Source organism: Pseudopipra pipra, chromosome 22, assembly GCF_036250125.1.
Source record: "Pseudopipra pipra isolate bDixPip1 chromosome 22, bDixPip1.hap1, whole genome shotgun sequence".
Classification (NCBI taxonomy): Eukaryota; Metazoa; Chordata; class Aves; order Passeriformes; family Pipridae; genus Pseudopipra; species Pseudopipra pipra.
Genome location: NC_087570.1, coordinates 5,990,011 through 6,016,935, shown reverse-complemented (window position 1 = coordinate 6,016,935; position 26,925 = coordinate 5,990,011). Strand labels below are relative to the sequence as shown.

The window sequence follows — 26,925 nt, the reverse complement described above, 5'->3', positions numbered from 1 at the left end:
CACCTTGGCACGCTCCTGTGCCACCATCTCTGCCTGGTGGCAGTGAGCAGCCAGCACAAGATGCTGCTGGAAAACTCCAATCTGTTCCTCTCCCGTGGCTCTGGGCAGCAGGACACAACAGCACACTGCTCACTGTGGGGTCCCAGGCTCTGAGATCCGGCGGGATCAGCGCTCCCTGTGGAAATATTGCAGTGGCAGAGTTCAACCTTCTGGCACGAAGGAAAGGAAGATAAATGCTACCAGTCCCCTCAGAGCCACAGGAACCCTGCATCTATCTAATTGCACTTCATAATGAATTCAGCAAACCATTAATTATCAGATTATATTTTAGGAAGCTGCAGATAAAAAAGCTTTATGAAATTTAGCCTTAAAGGGACTGGTGTGCTGCAATGAAGCTGTTGCATCTTGCTGGCACCAGAGAAGCAAACTTTACAGTGGGCACCTGAATGCATTTTACAAGGCAGTGCCCCCCATGTGGCAGGGGAATGTCCACTTGCAGTCACAGCAGCTATCCCACACTCAAATACTTTCATTAGTGCCAAGCCACTGTCACCAGTAATGAGGGACCCTGGCATGCAGGCACAACTCCTTCTCCTTTTTCAGCATGTTCTGGTGAATTAAGAGGGTGGTGGGACATCTCAGGGCTGTTTGCTTGCAGAGAGGATGGGGATCCCCAGATCTGCCTTGGACCCTCCTTCCTAACAGTTACAGCAAAAATATGGATGGGATCAGAACCTGTGCAGCACTGAAGTCATTTAGCCCAGTTCCCAGGAAGTCTCTGCTGGAGAAGAGAGACCCAAAGGTCAGATCTGTGCTGGAGGAGGTCTCTAGCTGCACATCAGTACAGGTGAGAGTAGAAGACACAAAGCAGCCCTCACACACCCTGCAGACAAGATACCTGTGACTACATCACTGATTCAGCCATAAAAATCTCCATCCTAAATTCTCAGGACAGCTTTTTTTTTTTCCTTCCCATACCCATACCCCCCAGTTTTGTCCTGCACTAGTCCCCTCCCCTCGGTTCACAGCAGCAGAGGGTCACACCCAATTCCCATTCTTTTCCTCCGCTTTATTTCTCACCTGGGAGAGACAGGTGGTCCAGCTCACCTGAGCTGGCAGCTGCTTAATGCAGGGAGACTTCCCAGGCATTGAATGTCTATGAACCTCTCCTGTCCCTGGTCATTCTGTGCTTGCTGCCTGCCTGGGATTGCCTGGCAGGGAAGCCCCGGATCCCCGAGCTGGAGCAGCACACTGAGCTACTGAACAAGTCCAGGGGATACCAAGTGGCAGTTGGAGGCCCCCCCCACTGTCTCCTGCTTGGTTTCTTCACAAATCAGAGTTACTTTGTCATCAAACAAGTCCTCCTTAGTCACTGCCACCTGCTCAGAGCCACTTTGGCTCACATGGGGCTCAACATCAAAAAGACTTGGGAGCCAACGAGCTGGGTGCCATCAAAAGAGATGATGTGCTCTGCTGCTCCTTGCTTCGACGTCGGAATCACCTGTGTGGAAGGAAGATGGTGCAAGAGTCAGACATGTACAGCACCACTTTCCCCAGGATCCCTTTGCTGCCCACCCTTTCCCCAGCCTCAGCTCAGGTAATAACATTTAGCTCCACGCCACAGGTCTGCAATTACAACAGGCATGAGACTAATGGGAAACGCCAAACCACACACACCACTGATGCAAGAGAAGATAGGAGAGTAATTTGAATATTTCTCTCCACAAAATTGCTATAATTTAGCTCCACAAGCAGCTGTAGACAGTAAACACTCTGTGATTATCCACTGGAGGAATGCCATCCTAGGGAATCTTGCACACTGGGTTCTCTCATCCAAGGAACTGTTCTCCACTGATGGCTGAGATTTTGAAGAAGAAGGGGCTGGGTTCAAACCTAGCACCGGGCCTCCAACAGAACAGCTGTAGTCTCATGGGGTGTCATCGGGGTGTTAACAGCCTGTGAGTAGCCAGGCACCTCTGCATACCCTGCCAATCCCCCTCCTTGGCTCCTGAAAGCCAGGATTGAGCTGCTTCCCCTCCAGCAAGACCTCCTCATGCCAGCACAGAAATGCCAGAGCACTGTGGCTGGGGGTTTACATCACAGACCTCTCTAAAAAAGGGGGGATCATTTCAACCCAAACCGCTCCAGGATTCTATGATTCAGTTCCAGGGGCATCATGACAGCAAGAACTGTGTAGAAAGCAGAAGTAACAGGGGAATTATGCTCAGCAGATACAAGACCTGATCCTCCTCCCACAGGACAAGCACTTACACCTGACTCTGTTTCTCAATTGTCCCTGAGGAGCTGAACACAGCTGAATCCCTGATCCTTGTCTCAGGTCTCCCTTTGGTGTGAATTCTTGTTCCCTTGTAGCAATGTGCTCCCACACACATTCCCTCCAAGGCATGCCATTTGCAACATGACTATTTTTAATTCCTACACCTCTTGGTAGCTAGAAACTTGGGTGAATGAGACATGCAGCCCTTCGCAGTCACAGCCCATCTCTCCCCTGGACCTGCCTTTTCCCTATGGACTCTGCCTCCTCTGTCCAAGTTATCCCTCTGCCAACCCCAAACTGCTGCACATGGCCTGGAGAGACATCCTGGTGCAGGAGCAGGCAACAGCAACCCTTGCATATGAGACCAACTCCAGGCTGCACCAGCTCACCTGGTAAGTCTTGTCACAGATTTCCCCCAGTGTGGGTCACCATGTGGCACTCCAGGAGTGATGGGGCACTGCAGATTTTGGAGCAGGTAGGGCAGGGCTGGTATTCCCGGGAAGGTGCTCCATGGACATGCTTGCAGTGTTCCTGCAGGGTGGCAAAGCTCATCTGGCACTTCTTGCAGCTGTAGGGATCTTCAGTGTCTGCCACCCAGAAACACAGTACAAACCACAGAGGGCAAAGAAATCAAGGGAAAAGAAGACTTAAGAGACAGTCAAAAAAAGGGAGGGACATTTTACTTTCCAGGTGGAAACTAGAACTGGAGTTTGGGCTTCACATATAGGTTTTACTGTTCCTGCAAACCAACAGCTTTTCCATGGTGAGCTCCCAGCAGCCTGTTTGCCATTATTTTTGAGATAACCCTACTCCTAGCATCAAACCATTAAAGTCTCACTTTTCCACACCTGCACAGGGAGGATTAAATTAGCACCCACTCAGGTATCCAGAGGTACTACACACTTTCACACTGGTGTGTCTCATGTTCAAAATGCATTGCCCAACTGCATCACACTCGTGGAACAGTGGGAAATAGAGCCAAGGACATTTTTTACATGGGCACATCAATACATTCTCTGTGCCCATGAGCTGGAAGAGCCCTGCCTCAGCCCTGGGAGCACATGGCACTCAGTGCAGGGGCAGGAGCAGCAGGGGCATGAAAAATATGTGGAATTCAGCCAGAGGGAAGGGCAGGAGAAACTAGGATAACCAGAGGAAGGATGCATCACTGGAGTCTAGGTGTGATGGGACAGAGAGGAACTACTGAAGAGAAAAACAAGGAAGATGGAGGAGAGGAGGACTGCGTGGATAATCTGAGGAGCTGGATAAGGGCAAAGTGGGAAGCTGCAGCCAAACCCATGCAGGTGAGGGAGGTGTGGGAGTAGCCCAATGCACAGGAGGCCCCCAAAGGATGGAGAAGCAGCCAGGAGGCAAAGGGAGGAACAGGGCACAAAGGGGTAGATGGAGCAAGCCGAGCCCATGGCTGGGCTCCTGTGGGGAAGCTCTCCCTCAGCCTGCTCCCTCTTGCTGTGGTAGGCAAGGGCCAAGGCCTGCATGAAGGTCACCAGGCAGTGCTTGCACAGGAAGGGTCTGTCCCCCCTGTGCAGCTGCAGGTGGTTCTTCAGCGTGGAGTTTGCCACGAACCCAACCCCACACTCCTGGCAGGAGAAGGGCTTCTCATCCAAGTGTTCTGTCAGCTTGTGCTACTGCATCCCTGGGGAGGCAGGCAGGACACCAGCGTGGCACTGCTGGGACCTGGTGCCAGCCTTGCCTCACCCTGCTGCAGAGGCACCACTCCACTGTACTGCTGGGTCCACCAGCCCACCAGTGACACCAAGGTCCACTGGTGTCCTCCAGCCTGGAGTCCACCAGGACATTGTGAGCTGCCCCAGGGAGGGCAAAGAGACTCAGCTGCTCTTACTTGTCCTGCTAAAGCAGCCAGGAACTGGAACAGCTCGGTTATTTTTGGAGGCTTTTAAATTTGCCAGTAGCCCCACTTTTCCTTGATGAGCCATGTGGAAAACCAATTAGGGAAGAACTAATCAGAAAGTGGTTGTGCTCAGTGGGGCAGGAGAAATGAGCTGAGCTGCATTTCTCACACATGGCACTCACAGAGCTGCAGGGAGGAGGAGGAAGTTTCAGACTATCACTTTACTATACTGTCCAAACTTCTGCCTAAACATCCTGCTCCCACCAACCCTTGCTGAGGCATGAGCAAACTCTCTTCCACAGATGTCACATGCCACAGGGAGCCGCTTCTTCTTTTCCTTGGCCATCCCCACCCACCCCGTGGGCCTCCAGCTGATGATTTTCCAGCTCCTTCTTGGTCAGTTTGACCTGGCTGCACTCCAGCAGATCCACTGGATCTGCTTTCCTCTGGACACCTGACAGCATTTCATGTGCACTTTCAGGCAGCACCAGAAGTGGAAGGTCTTATCACAGGCTTTGCAGACAAAACTCTTCTTGGACCAAGCTTTGTCTTGGGATTCCTTTGCTTCTTTGGCACCAGCTCCTCCTGCCTCCTGTCCTCATCTTTGTCCAGAGATTTAACGTGGGATTCACTGTTCACCTTCCACTTCCTGATCCCGGGTTTCTCTCCTCTTCTCTCAGTCAAGAGACCTATGGAAATAGCAATTACTGGTTCAGTGGTGACCAGCAGGACTGGGTACCTGCCCCTCAGTCTCATATCTCCTGAATGCTCCTACACAGGCAGTTTGTCCTGCACAGAGGCAATCAGACACTCTGCCCATTGCAATGGTGCCACATGGCTCTGCCCCAAAGTGGCTCTCGCCGTGCGTGGTAAGATGCATAAAGAGTGATCCTGGAATTTCTCCACCACACATACCAGGGCCAGATTTTCCTAAAAGCTTGCTCTCCTCAAACTGTTGCTTCCAAGCATTTGCCTCCTGCTCAGACACATGAAGTTACAGCCATGCTTAAATGTTTGCAGACCTGAGCCTCAGATATGATACTGCCTAAATCTGCCACTGAGAGTGGATATCCAGCCCTTAATTACGAGAAATCTCAGAAACACTTCACAAACACAAACTCTTTGAAAGGGAACAGATAATCTTACTATGACCCTTTTGAGTCTTCTGCTTGGGGCCCTGAGGTATTTTAAATCGCTCATTATGTTCATTTCTTACAAAGCTTAATGCTTTCCCTGTGCCTGTAACACCATCATCTCAAAAAGCACAAGCTGGAAAATTCACCCAGGATCTCAATCTACAGAAAAAACCCACAGGGAATGTACGTATGGAAGAAATCAAAATACAAACAGATACATTTGTCTTCTTTGCTATAATGAGAACCAGGAAACTGTGTGACCATGGAAACCAGCACAGACTTCTCCCTTTGCCAATATACAGGAAATTCACCCTGTGCTTGCAAAACTTCATCTCTGCCTCCAACAGACCTGGAAATCTTAAGATGCCAAGTGGTGAACCATAACCTGTGAACACATCAAGGGAGAACTTACAGCAGACTGGAAGACTGGTTTCCAGTTTGCCCTGCTCTGCCAAGGTTGCCTTGACCTGTCACCTCTCATCCCTGCAACCAACACTGTCAGTTTTTCTGACCCAAGTGAAGAAGGATAACTGTACTTTTTTTTTCAAACACAAGACCATGAAGAAGAAAAGCCTTTTCATAGAGTTTTGACACATTTCTGAGACTGGAAAGTGAGACCTATCTTGACAAACGTGATCTCCCAAGAAGTGACTGTAGAGAGCACTGGAAAGCAGATGGCTGGAGAGGAGGTTATGGAGTTGGCTGAAAAAGCCAAACCCTGTCCTTGCATGCACCAGCTGCCAGCACTGACAGTGCTCCAACTACAGCAGGACCCCAAGGAGAAGCCAAGAGATTCCATGTTGTACCTCCACCAAAAGAATCAACTCATTACTTTGATAATGCTGAGCGTGGTTGGGAATGGATGCAGTTTCCTCCACAGGGCACTCCAAGTGCTTCAGCTCACCTGAATGAATTACCAGAAATTTTCGAGGGCTTTTTTGCAGTAGAGATGCAAACCCTGTTGTTTTCAAGTGGAAATGTGACTGTTCACATCTGCATGTGGCACATACACTCAGAAACATAAGGTCTCCTCAGCTTCCAGAGGAAGCTCACACCGCTGAGACATGAGGCCCAGAGCTACCACTCATGTCTCATGCCAAGAGCCACATGGCTGTTGGTTCATAAAGTCACCTGCAACATTTGGGGCTGGTAAGCAGCGGTGTCAGAGCTGAGGAGCCTCAAAATTAAGATGTTGAGGTTCAGTGCAAAGATCTGCAGGATGCCAGAAAGAGGCTGGTACCTGGCAATCCTCCTCTGGACACTTCATCCAGAATAGATGTTTTTTGCCAAGTAAATACCATTTTCCAGGGCTTTTGTTTTTGATGTTGCTTCTTGCTTGATTTCGTCTCAACCTTGGCTTGGCTCCCTGCAAAGACACTCAGTGACAGCAGTTCTGCTCTCTCTGATGTTGCTGCCAGAGAGGCAGGATCTGCCAGAGCCATGGCAGCAGCTCCCCAGGCCCCTCTGGTCCCCACTGCAAGGTGTCCAGGAGCTCGTGTGGGCTGCACATTCACAGACACATCAACTGCTGGCTGACCTGCTCCACAGTCATCAGGGCATCAGCCCTGGCACAAGGCATAGCCACACAGGGTCAAGGGGAGTGGGACAAGTGCCTGCAGGATCAGAAGAAGACAAAATGAAAGGCAGCTAAGAAAGAATCACCTTTTCTCTGGAAATCAGAGCTGGATTGGTGGCAGCTCTTGGTGGAGTTAGAAGAGAGGACCTAGATCTGAACTGGGTGTAGGACATCTCTCAGGAGTCCACTGAGGCAAGGAAGGGGAGCAAAGCATGTGCTGTCACCCTCCAAGCCCTACAGCTAAAACAGTCATTGAGATCCTAGATTTCTTCTACCTGTGCCCTGCTCCCAGACACCCAGTCCCACCTTCCAGCAACATTTCCTCACTACTCAAGACTGTGGGGACACCAACACCCCCAGGGTGCAGAGGGTGACCTGCCCCCAGCACAGGGGGCCAGGCTTTGTCTGTCCCTGCTAAACACAGAGTGAGGGTGAGTTTCAAAGCCACAAGGCTTAAAGACTGATGGCCCTGACCCATATTTTCAGACCAAGTCATTCAAATTTCTATCCCTAAAAAAAGAGGAGACATTAACAGCAACCTGCTTACTCTAACTCCCCAGCAATCTACTGGCATTTCCACACAAGGAAATAGGGATGGATTGAGCTGAACCAGCTCCTGTGCTTGGATAAAAACCACACTGTGCACATCCCAGTGGACTCCACAGCCCAAAAAATCTGGATGCACTCGGAAACACGATGCCATGAAAATGTATGTGAGCAAACAGAATTAGCAAGTCACATTTGCATCTTTTCCAGGAGAATGCACACCTGCAGTTACCTTCCTGGACCTCTGTTATCCCTGTCATTAAAGCACCAAATCCAGTTCAGCATTTTTCCTTCAAATGCAAAGACACAATTGGGCTCAGCTGGAAAGCCCCCCACAGCTCAGGGCAGGGCTCACACGTGGTTACAGCTTTGCATTTGTTCTGGAGTTCATCAAATTGCTCTCTGTATGGGATGGTGGATGGTGGCACATGGCACACAGCACAGGAACAGACTCCATTTTGGTTTTGTCCTGGGGGGGCCAGGCTACAGCTTGTCTTTGTTGGTTAAACCATTCCCTCTTCCACGCAATCTTTTACTATTATTGTTGTGTTTATTGCAATTTCTCCAGTATATTGTGACTCCAATTTGTAATCCTCTTAGGATGGTTTTTTCCTCTGCTATCGAAAAGGGCGCTGTTTGAGTGGGCTTGGTCTTCCTGCTGAGTTTTAAAACTAGCACAGCTCCTCACAGGGGAGCATTTGCTCTGTAAAGTGCACATGGAGCAAGGCCAAATTAAAGCATTCTAAGAAAATTAACTCAGAAAATAGTCTTTGACTGCAAACTGTGCCATCATGGTCATCTTTGCACATGACAAGTGTGCTCTGCCATGATCTTCCTGCAGCCTGTGAAAAATCCACATATAGAAAGGCAAGTGACTGTAATCTAAGTCCAAATTGATGCAGATCCAACAGCACAGGAAGAGCCAATGAAACCTCACAACTCAAGGATAATAATTCTGAAAAATAATCCAATATAGATACAAATTACAGAACTAAGCTGCTTAAATGCTCCCAGAGCAAGGGCTGGGGTGTAAAAATGCAAGCACAGTTAAAGAACACCAGTATAGGGTCAGTTATGGGCTCCACAACCCTTGTAACATACAAAACTTTGACATGGTGCATGTTACCAGCAGGAGAAACACACACTCCAATGCCTGGAAGCAGAGATCTCCCCTGCAAATCCTCCTGCAAGTACAACCCCAACACCTGGCCAGGGCATCAGGCCACCAGGACACCTGGTCCACCACCAAACTGTCACCCATAACCATGTGTAAAAGGGTGAAGCCTGTGCTTCTCTTACCCACGTGGCCCAGCTCCTGCATCATTGGCTGCAGGTCTGGGAAGGACTCATGGACACTGCACAGCACCTGGTAGATCTTCATGGTCAGGACATACTTCTCCTGGGCTCTGCTCAGAGCTGCTTTCATGGGAGGCCTCTGAACTTTCCTTATGAGCAGAAATACTCAGTAGCTGGAGAAATAATAAGAAGACAAAATCACCTGAAAGATTTCGGGCTGTGAAAGGTCAGGTTGGTCTGGGAGTGAGGGCACATCCTTCCTGATTCATCTCTACTGCTGAGAATCTGCTTTGAGAAACCAGAAAAGAAATCCCTTTCCATACACGTCTGTCCCTCCACTGATACATGTGCATGAGTTGAGAGAATTTCAAGATTAAGAGAAGTTATAACAAAATAAATTCTCAGACTTTCTGTTTTGGTATTAACCCGCTTTAAACCACCTTTGCATGGAAAAAGAGGTTGTTCCTCAACACCTGGCAACATTACCAGCTCACCTAACTCATAAACCTGTGCTTCATCAGGTCTCTTCATCACAACTCATATCTAATCTTAATCTGCCCTCTGTCATTTTAAGGCCATTTCCCCTTGTCTTGTCACTTGCAAAAAGTCCCCTTCCAGCCTTCCTGCAGGCCCTCATTTATATAAAACACCCAATAAAGCATCCAACACACTCACTTCAGCAGAGAGGCACTTCCAACTTTGGATGGCTTTCAATGCTTATGAGGGCCTGTCCCCCCTTTGAGCCCCAAACCATGCCATCTTCAAGAGCATCCCCTCATACCTCTTTCACTGCTTCTGTGAGCCAAGCCCTTGTCACCTGGTCAGTTGATAAATAAAAGTGAGAACTGCCAAACAGATGGATCCAAGAAGGATTTTTTCACCACTGAAGTTTCTAAATTGAAGAAGATGCACAGTTATACTTTTGTAGGAGAAACCAAACCCAAACCTTATAATTCATCCCAGACATCCGTGCACAATATTTGTTTCTGTACTTCTGCCTTTTAATCATTCTGGTTCAGTACCAACAAGAACAATCCATGATTCTCACAGAACTACCTGGGAGAAAAACAGCTAAACACACACAGCATGGGGAGGAAAGATAAAGTCTCTGGGACCCAGAAGACACACAGTGCCGGGTAAGGAGAGAAAACTCTCCGGGATGGAGAAGGAGGCAATGGCAGGCTGGGGGAATAATAAAGGAAAGATTCTGAGCTATTATGAAAAGCTCCCTGAACAAAGACTTCTTGGAGACACGAGTCTGATCCCCAGCAAAGCCAAGGGAAATTCACAGGTGAATTATTTCCCTCCTTCTCCCATCAGAATGCTTCTGATTTTATGACGCAAATTTGAGTTCTTATGAATGCACTCTCAGCTCTGCTGCCGTGCCAAGGTGAGCTCCAGAGCCAGAGTGTGCCCTGTGCCAGGTGCAGGACCTCCTCCTCACCATCAGCAGGACAGCATGGTGATATCAAAGGTGCCACCAGCGAATCCATCAGTCGCCGGGACAATCAAATCATTCCCTCCCTCTTCATTCCCACGATAAGAAATATTTGTGCTTCTGTTTGTTCAAGCTGCAATTTGAGGAGATTCAGCTCTGTGTAATTAAGGAATGCTCCTCCTTGGAATGGGTATTACCACGAGATAATTAGCCATGCTGGGAGTCTGGTGTTTCAAGAAAGCAATCGTGCTTAACAAATGACAAAGCAAAGTGCCTGTCGGGAATGTTTGCTACAGAGGAAATTATCAGCATTATGAGCACAGTTTTGCTTTCTATTAAACACTCATTTACATTTCACTGCATGTTAATTTAGTTTTTAATTTTTATGTGACTTCAGAGTCTCTGGATGTGAATTGCTCGGGGTATGTCTAAACACACCCAAAGTTGGGAGACTGTCCCACCAGGCAAAAGATGGGGGCTCCCGAGTCCCTGAACCATCACAGGCAGGCAGCAACAATAAACCCCCACCAAAATAAACAGGAGCAGGGACCTGGCCATCCAAGACAATGATGTCTAACAGGGACACTAAGTGTGGGATTCCCATCAGCATACTCTGCTCCACAGAAGAGACCACGAGCTGAAATGCTACCTGGATCAAGGACAGGAGCCCAGCCCACATAAATTTCACCCCCATCTCCCTCAATCACAAGGACTTCCAGGTATGAGACTGTCTGTATTTAATGTCAACATCTACAATTTTGGGGAATTTTTAGCTATTTGCTTTCAAAGCCAGTCAGTACCATAAGTTAAAGTCACCAGTGGAAGCTTAGTCTACCCATACCTTTGCTATCAGAGATGTTTGCTGCTGCCACCAAGTTGTCCAGTAGAAGCTGGAGCCCAGGGAATGATGCTTTCACAGCCCCCAGAAGTTTGATCAAGCTTTCCACATTCAGGGTTTTCTCTTCATCCACCTTCCTGAGCAGGTTGTCCATGGCTTCCCTCTCAGAGCTGCTTTCACAGCAATCCAAAACTACCTGCAACAAAAAAACCAGCCACAAACCTGCCTGTGAGAGCTTCCTACAAACTCTTGGATCTGAACTGAGATCAGAAAAACAGGAGCAGCATCACAGCACTGCAATAAATCCATACCCACTGCTTCCACAGTTTAACTGGGAGGTGTTACAGGGTGCTACTTACAGGAACACCTGCACATGTCCCAGGTGTAACCGATGTGCACTGGCTCAAAGAAACCACCACCCTCGTGGGTTCTTCCACCAAGTCCAGCTCTTGGAAGTGGCTGACAAGCAAAAAACCATTTTTTTTTAAAGGAAACAAAAATAGACTTAAAGACAGTGTTCAAACCAACATAACATTTTTAGTAAATACTTTTAAAATGGAGAGTCTCTTTTCCCATGTCTCTCCGATTTTTCTGCTTGCCGTCAAAAAACAGATGGACAGAAAAAAACATTCTCTTTATTTAAATAATCATCTATTAATTGAATTATTCTTTCTCTGACGAGGCCACATGAGACATCTCTTATATTAGATGCAATTAGCTCTAGGATACCAGTAAAATACCTCCAAGGGAGAGGCAGCCAACAAATACAGGCTGACCTCCTCTCCATCAATGCTATGCTCCTGAGCAGAACCTCTGCAGGGCACCAGCTCAGTTCCCTGCTGACAAAAGCACTACAGTTCACAGTCCCATCAATAAAATTATTAAGATCTGTCCTAAAACTAGTTACATTTTTACTCCCTTTCCCCTGGTTGAAAAGCTCTTCCACAGCTTCATTCCCCTGCTAATTCTTCTGATTTTCAGCTAAAATTTATTCATGGCCAGTGTACGCCTGTTTGTACATGTGCCAGCATTATCTTTTAGCTTAAAAAGCCTTCTAAACTCTCTGAGATGTTTACTCTACCCTTCCTCTCCAATTTCATTATAAGAGCACAATCATATTCCCTTTCAGTCTTCATTTCCCTTGTCTATATAAGGCAGCTCCTCCCATAAAGCAGCTTCTCCACTCCCCTGATCTCCCCACTGCAGATCTGTCAAGTTCCAATATGAATTCACCTTTTTTCAACCAGACTGGAACACAAATTTCTGCAGGGTCACCCAGAGCAGATGACACAGGAACTTGTCCAGGTGGGTTTGGAATGTCTCCAGAGAGGAAGGCCCCACACCCTCCCTGGGCAGCTGTTCCAGTGCTCTGCCACCCTCAATGGAAAGAAGTTGTTCCTCAAGTTGAGGTGGAACTTCTTGTGTTTTAGTTTATGGCTGTTGCTCCTCGTCCTGTCTCTGGGCACCACTGAAAAGAGTCTGGCACTGAAAAGACTCAGCATCTGCCTTTAAGGTATTAATGAGATCCCCTCTCAGTCTTCTCCAGACTAAACAGGCCCACTCCTGCAATCTCTCCTCATACAAGAGATGCTCCAGACCCCTCACCACCTTTCTGGCCTCCACTGGACCCTCTCCAATAGCTCCTTACCCTTCTTGCCCTGAGAAGCCCAGAACTGGACACAGCACTCGAGATGTGCCTCACTAGGGCTGAGTAGAGGGTCAGGATCACCACCCTCAACTGCTGGCAACACTCTTCCCAGTGCACCCCAGAATCCCACTGGCCCTCCTGGTCCCCAGGGCACATCATCAGCTCAGGGACAGCTTGTCACCCACCAAGACACCCAGGTCCTTCTCAGCAGAGCTGCTCTCTAGTAATTCAGCCTCCAACCTGTGCTGGTACTTGGGGTTGTTGCTCCCCAGGTGCAGGACCTGCACTTGCCCTTGTTGAACCTTATTTGGTTTCTCTCTGCCCAATTCTCCAGCCTATCAAGGTCCTGCTTAATTGCAGGACAGCCTTCAGATGTACCAGCCACTCCCCCCAGTTCCACATCATCAGAAAATCTGCTCAGGGTGCATTTGATCCCTTCATCCAGGTGTTTGATAATAAAGTTGAATGAGACTGGACCAAGGACTGATCCCTAGGGAATGCCACTGGCTACAGGCCTCCAACTGGATTCTACTCCACTGATCACGACCCTCTGAGTCTGCCATTCAGCCAGTTCTCCAACCACCTCACTGTCCATTCACCTAACCCACATTCCCTGAGCTTACCTAGGAGGATATTATGCCTTGCTGAAGTCAAGGTAGACACCATCCACTGCTCTCCCCTCATTGCCCCATCCTGCCATGCCATCACAGAAAGCATCAAATTGGTCTTAACTGATTGTTGAGAGATGTCCTTTGAGCTGCAATTTGCCTTCAGCTGTAGGAAATTTCTGTTTCTGTGCTTCTCCTGGGTAAGGCCCCAGGCTCAGAAAAGAGTTTACAGGTCATCTCCTCTCCTTTTTCTTTACTTGATCAGACAAATGTTGCTTGTCATGATATCTGCCATGATGCCCAGCAGCTTGATGTGCCACAAGCCTCTTCACAGCTCTACAGTACATTTATTTGCCTCTCATATGTTTTGGCCATTCCCTGCAGGACCTAAAACCTTTCCTCAAGTTATTCACTCACTCAGGTCTGTAACCTCTTATAGAAGTTCTCTCTCATTCAGGATGCAAACTTCAGACAGTTCTCCTACCTTTAACATAAAAGAAACTAATCCAACAGCTCCTCCTCCGCTCTAATGAGCACCTGAACTCCTTAATTAGTTTCTCTCATTTCTAAAGATCCGTCCTTTTGTAGCCCAAACTCTGTTAGTGAACCTGTTGATGGATCCTCCCATCCAATTCACACCGAGCTGCCTCTGGATCCCTCAGTCTGAGGTCTGAGAAGAGGTACAAGAGCAGCATCTCTTGGGGAGCTCACACTGCATTGTGGTCACTCTGAACTCTGCAACAACCTAAGCCATGAGACACCACGAATGAAAGGTTACCTGCTCTTCCTTTGTATCCAGCTTTATTTCTTTTAGGTGATAATCTGCTTCCAAATCCTCTGCCCCATCTCCCCACATTACAGAAACACCAAAAAGCCACAGAAGTTAAGCACTCAAAAAAAGAGAAAGGCTAGGTTAAAAAGTTCCCCAGGAAAAACCCAGAGATTTACGAAGAGGCTTCACAAAACATCCTGTACTGATTTTCCAGCAAAGAAAATCAAACCTGCTCCACACACAGCTCAGACCAGGCACAGAAAGAACCCAGCTGCCCAGAAAAAAGGCTGTTACATGAGAAACTACCACTTATCTTGCTGAATAAATATGTAGCTAATGAGGCAGCGACTGTGAGAAGAAAAAGGAAAGCCTCATCTTTATGAACCCTTGGAGGACTAGATCCCATCCCTGCCAGCCCAGAGCTCCAGTGCAGCACTGGCTGAATCAGGTAAGATGAAACCTTCAGAGGTGGCTGCTAATTCCATGTTCTTTTTCCCAGTCCCTGAGACACCAGAGATCCCACCTGCACATGTGCTATGGGTCTGCCATTTTAACCAATTTTTCTGGAATAGCTAAACACTTTTCCATTGGTCTGAGGGGAGAGGGTAGGATTAAACAAATAAACCAAACCTGAAAACCAGGGAAGCTGTTAAGATCAAGTCTACGCTTGGCAACTTCTGCCTTGTTTTCCTGTGCCACAGCAGGACAGAGCTCTGCCCCCCTCCTTACCAGAGTGCTCCCCAAACACATCTGTTATTCGATGGGAAACTGTGGGCTGAAACAAGAGCATGTAGGGATCCCACAGAGAGGAGAAGGATTTGGTATTCGGAGCAGGGTTTGGAGGCTCTGCAGCAAACGGAGCACACAGTGACTGACAAGGATGAAAAGGAACATGGAATAACACTGCTCCTCCACCAAAGGAGGCAGAAGCCCTGCAGCACATGAGGATGCAACTACAGGCTGTATCCTGTGCCCAAGGAGCAGAATTACGATGGCAGAATGGTTTAGGTTATTACTGGGGGGTTGTGTTTGTTTTTTAAAACGGGAAGGGAAGCAAAAAATGGCTGAATTTTAACTACCTGATTCCACGAAGACAAAAAGAAGAGCGCAAGGAAAAGGTGCAGCCTTTAAAAGAAAGGCCATACTGCAACATGAACAGGCACATATGAAAATACTCATTTCCCCACTGCTGATGAAGCTGCCAGAGCTTGGTGCTCAGCTGTGCCTGTGCTCAGGGATGCTCCACTCTGGATCCAGTGAGGGACCAGGAGCAAGGCAGACCTTACTTGAGGGGATTATGAGCCGGGCAGAGGTTCTCAGCCCAGCTGTTGTGGCTCTGGTCAGGATCACTCAGACAGAAAGCAGAGATCATTCATGCCACTGAGCACAACTTTCCACTCACTATAATCCTGTGTCAGAGGAACTAACTGATGTGACAAACTAGGACAGGAGGTCTCAAGCTGTGTCCTGACTGCAGCATGTGAGGGCACCCTGTAAGTTCCAGCTGCACAGGGTACAGCCAGCTCCCCCCAAACACAAAGGAAAGCAGGTTACACACAGAACTTTGTCCTTTATGGCTTCTGCAAATCAGCACACATAGTGCAACTGCTTACATGAAAGGAGAGCAACAGTCCTCCCCACCAACTGCTGCCTTCAACACATAAAAAGTAACACCAAATCAGTTAGTCTTGCAGACAACTGTGTGGTAAGAGCCACAAAAAAGAGTTAAAGCTGGGAGTCAGCTGAAAGGGAAGCTGATGACCAGGAACTGGCAAGCACGTAGCAGAGTGGTTCTGCTCACACTCCCCTCCAGAGCCTTCTCCATGCTCCCAAAAAGGCATTTTCGGGGCTAGGAGGAATACCAGGCACCTCCTCTGCCCCAGGCTCCACTTGCAGGGGCAGTCTGACACGGATCCTGGTTTTGAGGTTGCCTTCACTGCTCAGCTGTCACTATTCCCACAGTCCAGCACAGAAGGACCTGAGATCACACAGGTGCTTTGCAGAAGGCAGGTGAAACAGCCAGGTGAGGCAAACCACGGTACGACACCGCTCTGCATCCCACCGACATCCCACCTTGCCCACACAGTTTGCCTCATTCCAGATGCTTTTACCCTCTTCTCCAAGGGGGTCAGGAATCCCTCTTCTGCTGCCTCCAAGAACTCCACGATGGGGCTCAGCTGTGTCATGCTCTGGATCAGCTCCTCCCTGCAGCCCAGCGAGCGAGCGGTCAGCGTCTCCTCAGCTCTGCTCTCTGGGGGGAAAGGGATTCAGAAACACAAGAGAAGAAACAAGTCAGTCTGAAGGAACTGACAGGCTCCTGAAGCAAGGGAGACTCTGTGAAAGATCTAAGTGAATAGCAAAGCTCATCCCAAGCACAAGCAGCAGAGGAAAATCACTTTACTATTCTCTTTAAACTCTATGAAAGGAAAATGTCTGATTTATCTAACAGAGCACAAAGCCATAAAGCAAGCTGGAGGTTAACACCAGGTTTGCAAGGCCACTGCTTTGTGTCAGGCTCGAGTAAGAAAGAAGCCTTCAATCCCAAGCCTCAGCTGTGCTCTGACCCACGTTAGCTGCCAGCCATCGATCCAGCCCTCCGGGCAGTGATGGGGAGAGCCCTGCATGGCTACACCTGCTGCTGCAGGCAGAAATGCTCCAGGATCTTGGCCAGCACGTGATAAACCTCCTGCATCCAAGGACACAGGGTTTCTCTGCTTTGCCTGTAAGATTACCCACTCAATTTGCAAAGAGGCAGCACCCAATTTCCTACCTCCTTGCCGTGGGGCTTTTCCAGTGCCCTGTTCTCTCTCTGGCAGAGCTGCTCTCAGCCTGGAATTCATGTCTTGAAACAGCTTCAGAAAAGACAGGAGAGTCTCAGTGTCCAGGGGCCAAGTGTCCTGGGTGTCACTATCCTGGGTGTGAGTATCCCTGAGCCAAGCATGCTCCACTTTGCTCAGCAACTTCTTGAACAGTGACTGTTCCCCTGCCTTGGCGAGACAGGCAGCCAGAGCCTACAGCAGAACAGAAATGCAAGAAGACTTGGATAACAGAGTGAACTGCCCTATACAAACACACATAACAAGCAGAACCCCGGGGTGTTGTTCAGGGGACAAAATTAAACAGAAAAAAACCCACAAACAACCCCACATAGACACACACTACTGAACCCAAGCTCCAGCCCTGGGAAGGAAGGCAGCAAGCCCTGCTGCCAGCCCTTACCTGTACAGCAAACCCCACAAACTGGAGCTGGTTCCAGCACCAAACCTCTCTTCATGTCTTCCCCAAATAGCCCCAGGCCAATAAGTGTAAGGGACCTGATAAACCATGGATTATAACCACTACTTTGGAAGGCCAAGGCTGGGGCAAGGGATAGGGGATCTCAGCAGAACAAGGAGGGATCACTTGCATAGAAAGCAGAGAGCATTTCAAACAGGACTTTCAGGAATCTCCAACCTCAATCACAGTGGAGTTTTGCCTCCTAGAGAGAGCTCTGGAGAGGAGGCACACAAACTCTTGAGTGCTGGGGGCTCCCAGCATGCCGGGCAATCCAACCCAGAGCTCCAAAATCTACTTCAGTGACCTGAAACAGCAACCAGAGGCAAACGAGCCTCTGCAGTTATGGAAATAAAAGGCAAAGAAATAAGCTGGAACTCTTGCTCCTATTTCCCCCAAGTCCTTTAGTGCAGTAAACATTGCCCCTGAAGACACACGCTCCCCAGCTCTCCAGGAGAGATGCCAGCCTTTCGGAGCAGGAGGCCTTTACTGGAGACTCCAGGGATGCTATAAAGGTACCTTTGAAGTGGGGAGTTCAGCCCCGCTCCAGGGAGAACGGCCATTTTCTGCTGTCACTGTCATTTTTATTCCAGTGATAAAAAGGCTGAATGCAACTGCTTGGGGCTGCGCCGGGGGAGGGTGAGCTGGCTCTCCCAGCAGGTGGAAATGCTCATGGATTTGGGGAGCAAGGCAGTGCAGTGACCCAGTGCAATGACCGTCCTCAGAGGGGAAGCTGCACGAGCCCCAGCTTCTCCCACTGGGTTTTCCTGCCCAACAGAGGCTGTGGACATGAAGGGCTCTGGTGTAAAGAAGAAAGGAGATGCCGCAGATGCGCTGGAGAACAAACTTAAAGGTTTTTTTTTTTTTAATGCAAACATTAATTTGTAATGAGACTTGATAACCAGATCATGTTTGTTCTCAAGGTTTGCATGCCTGGCCTCTCCTCCAGATCAAAACGAGCCTGTAAAACACAAAATACCTCCACTCTCACCATCCTGAAGGTGTTCAGATCCTCCCGAATCCATGTTTGTACTAATATGGATGAAAAATAACTTGTCATTGTTGCAATATATTTTTTAATTTTGGGATTTTTTTTTAATTAAAATAGCACAGCATTGCTACCCAGAGCCCCAGGCAACATCCCTTCCTCAGTGCACGGACTTGGTTAATGGAAATGACTTTTCAGTAACTGATCTGCTGTTTATGGGCTCTTTCCAGAAGACTTTTCCTCAGACATGTTGCTCAGTGGGAACAACAGCCTTTTAGCACTGCTATGAAAGAACACACAGTACATTTTATACTTACTTTGAAGCACTAACAATTCCAAAAGATCCCAGAAAAAATGGAGAAATACTGATCCTAGGTGGAATCCCAGCTTCCACTTAGTCATAATATGCCCCCACATTCATCAGGCTTTCACTGCCTGGGATGCTGCAAAACCCCTCCTGGCCAAGTTGGCACAAATTAGCACACATCCAGCTTCCAGATGGGAGCAAGAGGGAAACTGAGTCACCAAGACCTGGCTTAAGCTTGAGCTGTGCCACCAAACAGGCTCCATGGTGACTGAGAAGTTTGGTCCCAGTTGAGGATGTCAGTTCTGGAGGCCACAACACTCCCAGCTCACACCCCACCTCAATGCTCACACCCCATGGAACAGCCCTCCCAGTTCATCTCAGGCCTTCCCGTGGCCACGGCAGCCCCAAGGCAATCTCTGACCAGGAATCTCTGCAGGTAAGGGCCCAGGAGGTAGCTCTCCTATCTCTGTATCATCTCCACATCTTCCATGTTTTTCCAGAGAGGACCTCAACCAGATGGGCAAACAATGGACATCCCCCAGGCAAGGTGCAGTGGCCCATAACTGAGACTAACGAGGGATGTGAGGAGAGAGGGCAGGGTAGTCACTAGCCCAGCTGGCCACTAGCTCTTCCCTGCAGGTGGGAGACCAGGGTTATGGCTTTTCATGCCTTATCAATGCTCCTGCTCCCACCGTGAGAGCAACATGCCAGCAAAAGCCATGTGACTATTTCTGAGTGATCTCCTTCAAGCATTGGCTTTAGAGTGAATGCAAACTTCCAGAGGGTGGTGAGGAGGGATCTGCAAGACACAGGTTGAAAAGCAGCTGTTCAGGGTGGCAGAAAAAGCTGGCTCCCTTCAGACCTCTCCTGTGTGAGCAGAGGGACACTCAGGTACACCACAAGAGGCTGGGCACCATGGGGAAACTTCCAGAGCCACAACATCAGTGCCCTGTGAGTGAACGCTGCTTTGGGTTTATACTGTTAATTTTCAATGTGAAGAAGGTGAAAAAAATATAAAAAAGTCATTGGAAACCTGCACAGACTGGCAGGGTTGATGCATGGACAGGCCCAGGACAGGCTCCACACACCTGGCTCTCAGAGAAGCTCCTTGGCTGTGACCCCACCATGAAGTCAATCAACTATCACTGTACATATAATAATCAGAAAAAAACTGTGTTCCCACTTCTCCTTCAGAAACCCAAACTGCTTTTTTTTCAAGCCTGCATCTGTATGTGACTGATGAGGGAAACCCCATGAAGGCTCTGTGGACAATGCTGACCTCCTGTTTGCTCGACACAACAGGAGCAAAAGCTCAGCCCAAACTTCTACACAAGTACCCCAGAATAGGGTGGAAAAAAGTTCTCTAGCTCTGTCACCACGACAGGAAAATAGCAAAACCCTCACAAGCTTTCACTGCTAATCAGGATGCAGAAGATAACAGGAAACTTCTTTCTTCTGCTGCATCCAGAAATCCCTGCAGCTGCAAATGAAGGACGACAACCAAGGATTGGACAGGCCCACAGGCAATGGAAACGATCCACAAGCACAGTGACATTTATTCTACGTGGGAGCATCAACGCTCCCCCACTTCATCTGAACCCAGCAGTACAGGGAACAAATGAGCTGTGCAATAATTTGAATTGAGTTTCTCTAAGAGAGCACAGGAAGATAAGACTTGACACCAGCAAAGCACTTCCACGCTTCCCCAAATTACTGCAATTTCAGTCTTGTTCTCATTTCCAAGCAGGTTTCATCCAAGCCGGAACCAAATTAGATAGGAACAGTTTATGTGAGATATACAGAGAAACTCTAAAGCAAAAACAAGCCCAAAAATCACATCTCCCTAAACTGAAAAGCAATTCATCTGCATTTTTCAGTTCGGGGAGCAGAACAGAACACCAAAATCAGAAGAGAAGCAATAGTTCTCACAAAAGCCAGCCTTGTGCCACAAACCTTCTTGAGGAAAAAAGCCCACGACCAAATAATTCTCCACTGGAAGCAGGAGGGAATAGGCAGGAACAGCAGAGGGGAGCAGACAGGAGTGCTGTAGGGAACAAGGCACCACGCAGGGATGAGCTCACCAGCAACAGGAAAGAAATAAAGAAGCATCCAACCCCAAATCCCAGAGAAACCAGAGGAGCCTGAACACCAGGACAGCCTTGGTGCCAACAGCCAGGCTTGCAAAACCCCCCTGAACCCTCACACTGCCCAGGCTTTGCTGCCCAAAGCACACCATCACTTGCTCAGAGAGATCAGCCACCCCCAAAAGGCTCCCAATCAGAAGCACCCGAGGGATAGGAAACCTCCCCTGCAGCAGGGCAAGCACACCCAGCAATGCTTTCTGCAAAGAAACTGCATCTCACCAGCTTCCAGACCTGCTTTTACTTGCCCCCAGCCACCCAAGACTTCAAGCAAATGACTAGCAAAAGGATACAAAGAAAGGGAGGGGAAAAAAAAGGAGAGAGAAAGAAAATCCATTGACATCTACCACTGGCACAACCTCAGCCTGAATTACACATCCGAGCTGGGCTCTTAGGAGCTGAACTTGCACTTCAAGCATGACTTTAAAAACACACCGCTGTGCTTCCCCCTAAAGAAAACACCAGGCCCTTCTGGGAAAGAGCTGTTCTGTGTGCTACAAACAGAGCCCAGACTCAGTGCTGGTGCCCAGAGGTCCCGCTGATCTCAGAGGGGAGCTCAGAGAGGGACAGATCTGGTTGAGTCCTTGCTTACAACAGGCTGCAGCCTGTTCCCCCACTGCCCTGGGGCTGACACTTTTCATGCTTGTCACAGCTGAGAAGTGATTTTTCGGGAAGGCTTAAAGAAAATCCATTTCTCATTTATTCAGCATTTATTTATAGCTGCAGAAAAATTGTCCAGCTACCGCTTTGCAGTCAGACACCCAAACCAGCTCTGAGCACCACAACCTCTCTACTTGGCTCCTGCTGCAACAGCTCTTTTGGGAGCACAAAGGTCCTCAAATGGGTCTGTGAACCTTCCCTGCTGGGTCTGAGGTGCTGAAGGAACATGAAACAGCAGTGACTGCAAAGCAATAGCAAGCAGAGAAGCTGCAGCTCACCTGCCTGGGCACTCTGCCGGCACAGCTCTGCCCTGCCGTGAGCAGCAAGGGGGGCAGGAGACAGTGGTGGTGCTGCTGGCACGGGGCATCGAGCTGCCAAATTCCTTCTGGCCACGCCCATCCCCACTGCACAGCACTCACCCCAGCTCTGCTCCTATTGTAAGGGTGGAGAACAGTAAAACCTTAAACCTGCCATATTGATCTGATCACGGCAACAAACGTACCAAAAACTAATCCTTCTCTGAGCAGGGCATTCAGAGGTGCTTGTCAGCCCAGCCAGGCTTGGGTTTGCTGCTGCAAATGGAAATCTGTCTCCTAAAGGCCATGAATGTTACATTCAATAACATCAGGAGAACCAGCAGCTAAGGGAACTCGGGTTTCCCTCCATGAACATTTAAGGACTCAGCAGAAAACAATCCTTTGCTCCCCAGCTCAAGGGAATTCCCCTCCCTGCTGTCATACATGTTTTGGAGGTTTTTTTCTAACAGACATAATGCCTTGGGCTTTTATAAGCAGAATGCCACCACGGCCAAAATGTTCCATGTCCTGCTGCTTCTGTGGTGGCTCTGAGCTGGGACAACAGCTGGTATGTGGCTACCACTGCTCAGAGCCCAGAGCACTCTTCAGCACACCCCAAGCACCAGACTCAGCTATCCCCTCCAACAGAAACCAAGCATCCTTCACCAGCTCTGACTGCTCTTAAAGCAGCACACTGCCAGGAGAAGCATCACAGGGCAGCACCTGGCACCCCCCTTCCACCCTCCATTCCACTGCCCCCTCAGCAGCTCTGCCATCCACAGAGTGCAGCAGAGGCTCCACAGCAAGACAGTGCCAAGAGCTTGGGAAACCTATATTGGGATCTCATATGTCAGTTGTTTACAAGTCGATGCAGTTCCTGAAGCAAATGCCATAAACAGGAGGAGAGAAATCTGTGCTGGAGCTCTCCTAAAACACAAGGATGTCTTCAGGGCAGGACATACCTTTTATCTGTGTGCGTGAGCAGCTTGCACTTACAGATGCTTCTCTCCAGGGTGGTGCTCAGGTGAGCACATGGTGCCCTTCAAACAACCAGGCACCAGTTTCCCATGCAACAATTTCCTGAGCAAGGCACACTATCCTAGCCCTTAGCAGGATGGGCTAAGAAAAACTTGTATCATTTATGGAAGTAAACACACCTACCTCCTTTTGAGAGGCATCAGTTTCTCTGCTCGAGTCTTTTCAGCACAGCCTGGGCATCAGAAAGGGCCTCAGAGAAAACACTTTCATATCGAAGAAAGAAATCCAGTTTACAGCTTTTGCTCTCTGCTGCTGTGCGAGAGAAACAAGATGAGTTATTTGCTAATTGAAGGGATTCGCAGAAAGCACGATGTGACTGAAAGGCATCGGTTTGTAACCAGCACATTGGCTATAACAGGAAAACTGTGACTTACAAATCCCTTCTGAAGACATCACACAGCCTGGAGGGAAAACCAACGGTTTATTTAACACCAGTTATAAATGGAACATTTATTTTAAACCCAGTACAGCCTCTGTTTTCCTCCCATGCTGAATAGGAGTTTAAAGGATAAGGTAGCATTAGTAGGCAACTCTGTTCACTTGCTGTTAGACAGACTGCCTGATCAGCCCCATGTCCTGCACAAACACAGATCCCACAGCATGGCAGATGCATTCACACACCTAGGCATGAAAAATTTTGCTCACTACAGCTCTGGCAAAATGGTGAGCGTGAAACAACTGCAAAAGCCAAAGGGAAGAAAATCCCTGCAGAACAGGGTGTTGCTACCAACCCAGGGCAAACTAAAAAGATCCAACACGGAGAAAAAGATACCCCATACCAGGAAAATGTGAGTCGATGTGTTGCCAACAGGAGGCAATGCTGTGCCCAGACCTGTGAAGTCTCACCCAAATCCCTCGATGGCCCTTTCCCCTCTGGGGGCTCAGCAAGCTCTGGAGGCTCTTCCACACAGCCACTTCACTCAGCATGGGCAGGCTGGTCAGGGCCAGAGCTTGAATCCTCCTGGAGGGACCTGGAGACATTCAACATCAAGTCCTCGTGAACCCAGGTGCAATTCACAGTAAGTTCCTGGCCAGGAGGAGAAACATCTGCTTCCATTTCTGCTTCTGCCAGGTAAAGGGAAAACTCTCGGAGTGAGGAGGATATCTGTTTTTTCTTCTTTGGGTTTTCCAGACTGGGGCAGGTTATTAGCTTCACCTTTGTTTTCAGATGAATCTGCTGCCTGGCTGGAGACTCCTCTCAGTGTACCTGGTCCCGAGGAGAACAGCTTATGAGGTCCCTGAGGAGGCTTTTGCAACTAACAGCCACATCAAACATCTGCAGACTATCTGCCACGGAGATAACTTTGGTGCAATTGTGTTTCCCCAGTGGGAGTTTGCCACTGTACATCATCTCCAGCAAGAGTGCAAACTCCTCAGGCATCACCACAGAAGCATCAGTGCAGATGCTGTCTGTACGGTCCAAGAGGGATTTAAACAGCAGGCTGGCAGCAGCCAAAACCACCTTGTGTGCTCTAAAGTGCACATCCCCAGTAAAGATGGTGCAGTCACAGAAGTGCTGCTCCTTGCACAGGGTGTACAGCTGGGGCAGCAGCTGCTGGCTGTAACTGGGGAGCTCCATGGCACCCACTGGCCTCCTCTCACCGTGGTCTCCACACTGCTCTCACAAAACCCAGCTAACAAGAAGGAAAGGGACCCTGTCAGCATTTTGCTCTGCAAGACAGAAGAGTAAATAAAAACTACTTTTCAGTTTACACATTCCAGTAGTTTACTGTGCTGCAGTTCTGTGGTTACAGCAAGATCCCCATTCTGAACTCACATTCCACGAATTCAGCAGTTTACCCTGAGACCTAAAGAGCCTCGATGGTGTTCAAACCTCAGTGAGCAGATTTGGATTGAGTCCTGAGTCCCAGGAGCTTTAAAAAGGGAGCAGAGCCTCCCTGATGTGCCACACAGCTCATGGAGGTGTGAGTGCCCACCAAATCAGGCACTGCAGTGCCAGGCTGTGCCTGCAGCCAGGGGCTGGAGCTGATGCTGAATTCAGCAGCTGGTTTCTGAAAGGACAGGTGGGAAAGCAGGGCAGGAAGACCTGTTCAGATCATCTATGAAACACAGAGGAGAATCTGAGAAGCTAGTTTTGATCTGCAAAGCACTAAGTGGTTTGGGACCAGTTCATTTTCTCCCTACATCACTGGTAAGATGAGCAGGGCCACGTGAACATTAGACACAGAGGTCTGCTTGCAGCCCAGGGCCTTCAGCACCCCCTTCTCAGCACACCACAGTCCCAACCCATCAATTTACAAGTCTTTGTTCCCAAGCTGTAATTTTTTTGCAGAAGTCCAGAGCCCTAAATCTCATCTACCAGAGCCTTCCTTTTACTTCCCCCCTCCCCACCCTGTTGCAGGAGGGAGAACATACAGGACATCTGCCAACAGAATTTTGTATCAGCGGGATACCTGGAGTTTTTGTCTAAGCTAGACAAGATAAAGATGTCACTGCCTTGTCTACACACTTGGATGCCTAACACTAGTGCAGGCCACAAAACAGCATGAACACCAGAGAAAGAGCACCTGGATGGACACAATTTACATGACCTTCAACGTTTAACATCTTTGCACTCAGCTTCCTGCTCTCTTGCAGAGAACAGGACTAATATTGCCTGTCAGCAGGCCATGAGCTTTAAGGAGCATGTACTCCAACTTGAAGTGCTGCCTCTCAGGAAAGCAGGCTCAGAGCAATTCCCAACACTGCAAGTCACAAGCAGACACTGGGCACAGGCTGAGCTGGCACCTTGCTTCTTCAAGGCACAAACCCCTCTGGAGCTCAGCCTTTGTGGGAAGTAGGACTTCCTGTCCACAGGCAGGCAGGACCCCAGCTGTCCTTCTGAGTGGCACTGCCTGTGGTGGCTGTGGGAAGACAGAAGAAGCCAAGAGGCATCACCTCATTCCAGAGGTACAGACAGCTGAGCAACTGGTTGGTGGATCCCAGCCACGCAGGAGAGCTCTCCTGAGCGGCCAAGAACTCCCACAGGCTTTAAAGATGAAGTGCTATGGAACACGTTTTTCAATCACCAGGTGAAGATCCCAGATGGTTTTGCCATCACCTCAAAGCAGAGGTGTCCTGCTCCCCATCCAGGTTCCTGTGAAGCAAGAGCACACGGTGGTTAGGTCCTTCTCTGGAAGGCAGGAACACCTGAGCGGAATGATAGCCCACCCTCCTGCTCCTCAGAGACAGAGCTTCTCCGGGCACATCGCTACCAAAGGTTGGCTGGTTTGCAGCTCATCTTTGCTGCACCAGATCCACCCCTTCAGCCATGCACAGGGCTGGCCACCTGCACTTCCAGCCTATCCAACATGTGGGCTCTGCTCTCCCCCCACGCTGTTGTAAATCACAAGGAATCAAGCTGCCATGAGCAGAGTCGCTGCTGGCCGTGGGAGAAGAGAAAGACCTGATTCTTTTGCCAGGCTCAATGTAAATAGCATTTTCAGTCCACCCACTCTTTCCTGAAGCTGAAGGACTTCCAGTATCTGAGATGAAATTGGGTCTGCTGGTTAAATAATAATAGCTGTGGCTCTTCCTACAAAAGGACAAGCAGGAAACATGGATGTCCTGGAAGAGACGTCTGCTCACTTTGCCATGAACAGCCTTCTGCATGAAACCTATTGCTTGCACCGTGGCAAGCTGGAGGAAGCAGCAGCACCGTCTGCTCCCTCTATTCCTGGCAGGAATATAGAAGACATATTTGCTCATGACAGCTCGAAACAGTGAAGCTCTAAGCAGCCTAGCAGCATGGCCCCTTCTTCATCCCAGCAACTCAGAGCACTGGAAAATGTGTCCTAAGCAATTAGCACAGGCATATTTGTTTAAATACATTTTACTTCTTTAATTATAGGGACCCAACAACCCAGTACTGCCAAAGAGAACAGGCATTTGTAACAAGGGGTGCTGGCCAAGACCAGCCTCAAGGCAACTGCCCCCTACTTAGAGCACACTTCAGGCTTTTATTCAGAGTTTAGAGCCAGAAGGGACCACACCAGCAATCTGATTCCTCATCCATCACTGCCTCCCAGATTTCCAGGCTCATAACTTGGGTTTGGCTAAAGCCTCTCTTCCAGCAAGGTGCCTAGTCATGATAAGAACTGATTTTTAGGGGGAGGACCCTCCACCACCACAGTTATTCTACCTGTTAATTTACATGTCTTCTTTCTCACCTGAGTTTGTCTGGCTTCATCTCCCAGCTGTCCTCTGGATGACTTCT

At 48.9% G+C, this 26,925-nt stretch overlaps 1 protein-coding gene and 1 long non-coding RNA gene across 2 annotated transcripts in view; both read right to left on the bottom strand.

Moving 5' to 3' along the window:
• Nucleotides 1-26,925, bottom strand: part of LOC135425922 (uncharacterized) — a 337,473-nt gene that overhangs the window by 144,399 nt on the left and 166,149 nt on the right. The window lies entirely within an intron of this gene.
• On the bottom strand, nt 1,049-26,925 carry ZBTB40 (zinc finger and BTB domain containing 40). Its single transcript, XM_064634363.1, is given in 19 exon segments — nt 1,049-1,414; nt 1,417-1,501; nt 2,684-2,893; nt 3,457-3,932; nt 4,413-4,500; nt 4,502-4,569; nt 4,572-4,737; nt 4,740-4,837; nt 8,706-8,832; nt 8,834-8,875; nt 9,484-9,575; nt 10,982-11,174; nt 16,118-16,248; nt 16,765-17,017; nt 22,833-22,860; nt 22,862-22,961; nt 23,556-23,775; nt 23,777-23,908; nt 23,911-26,925. Coding segments are annotated over 19 exon segments (3,045 nt in total). The 5' UTR covers nt 24,289-26,925; the 3' UTR covers nt 1,049-1,256.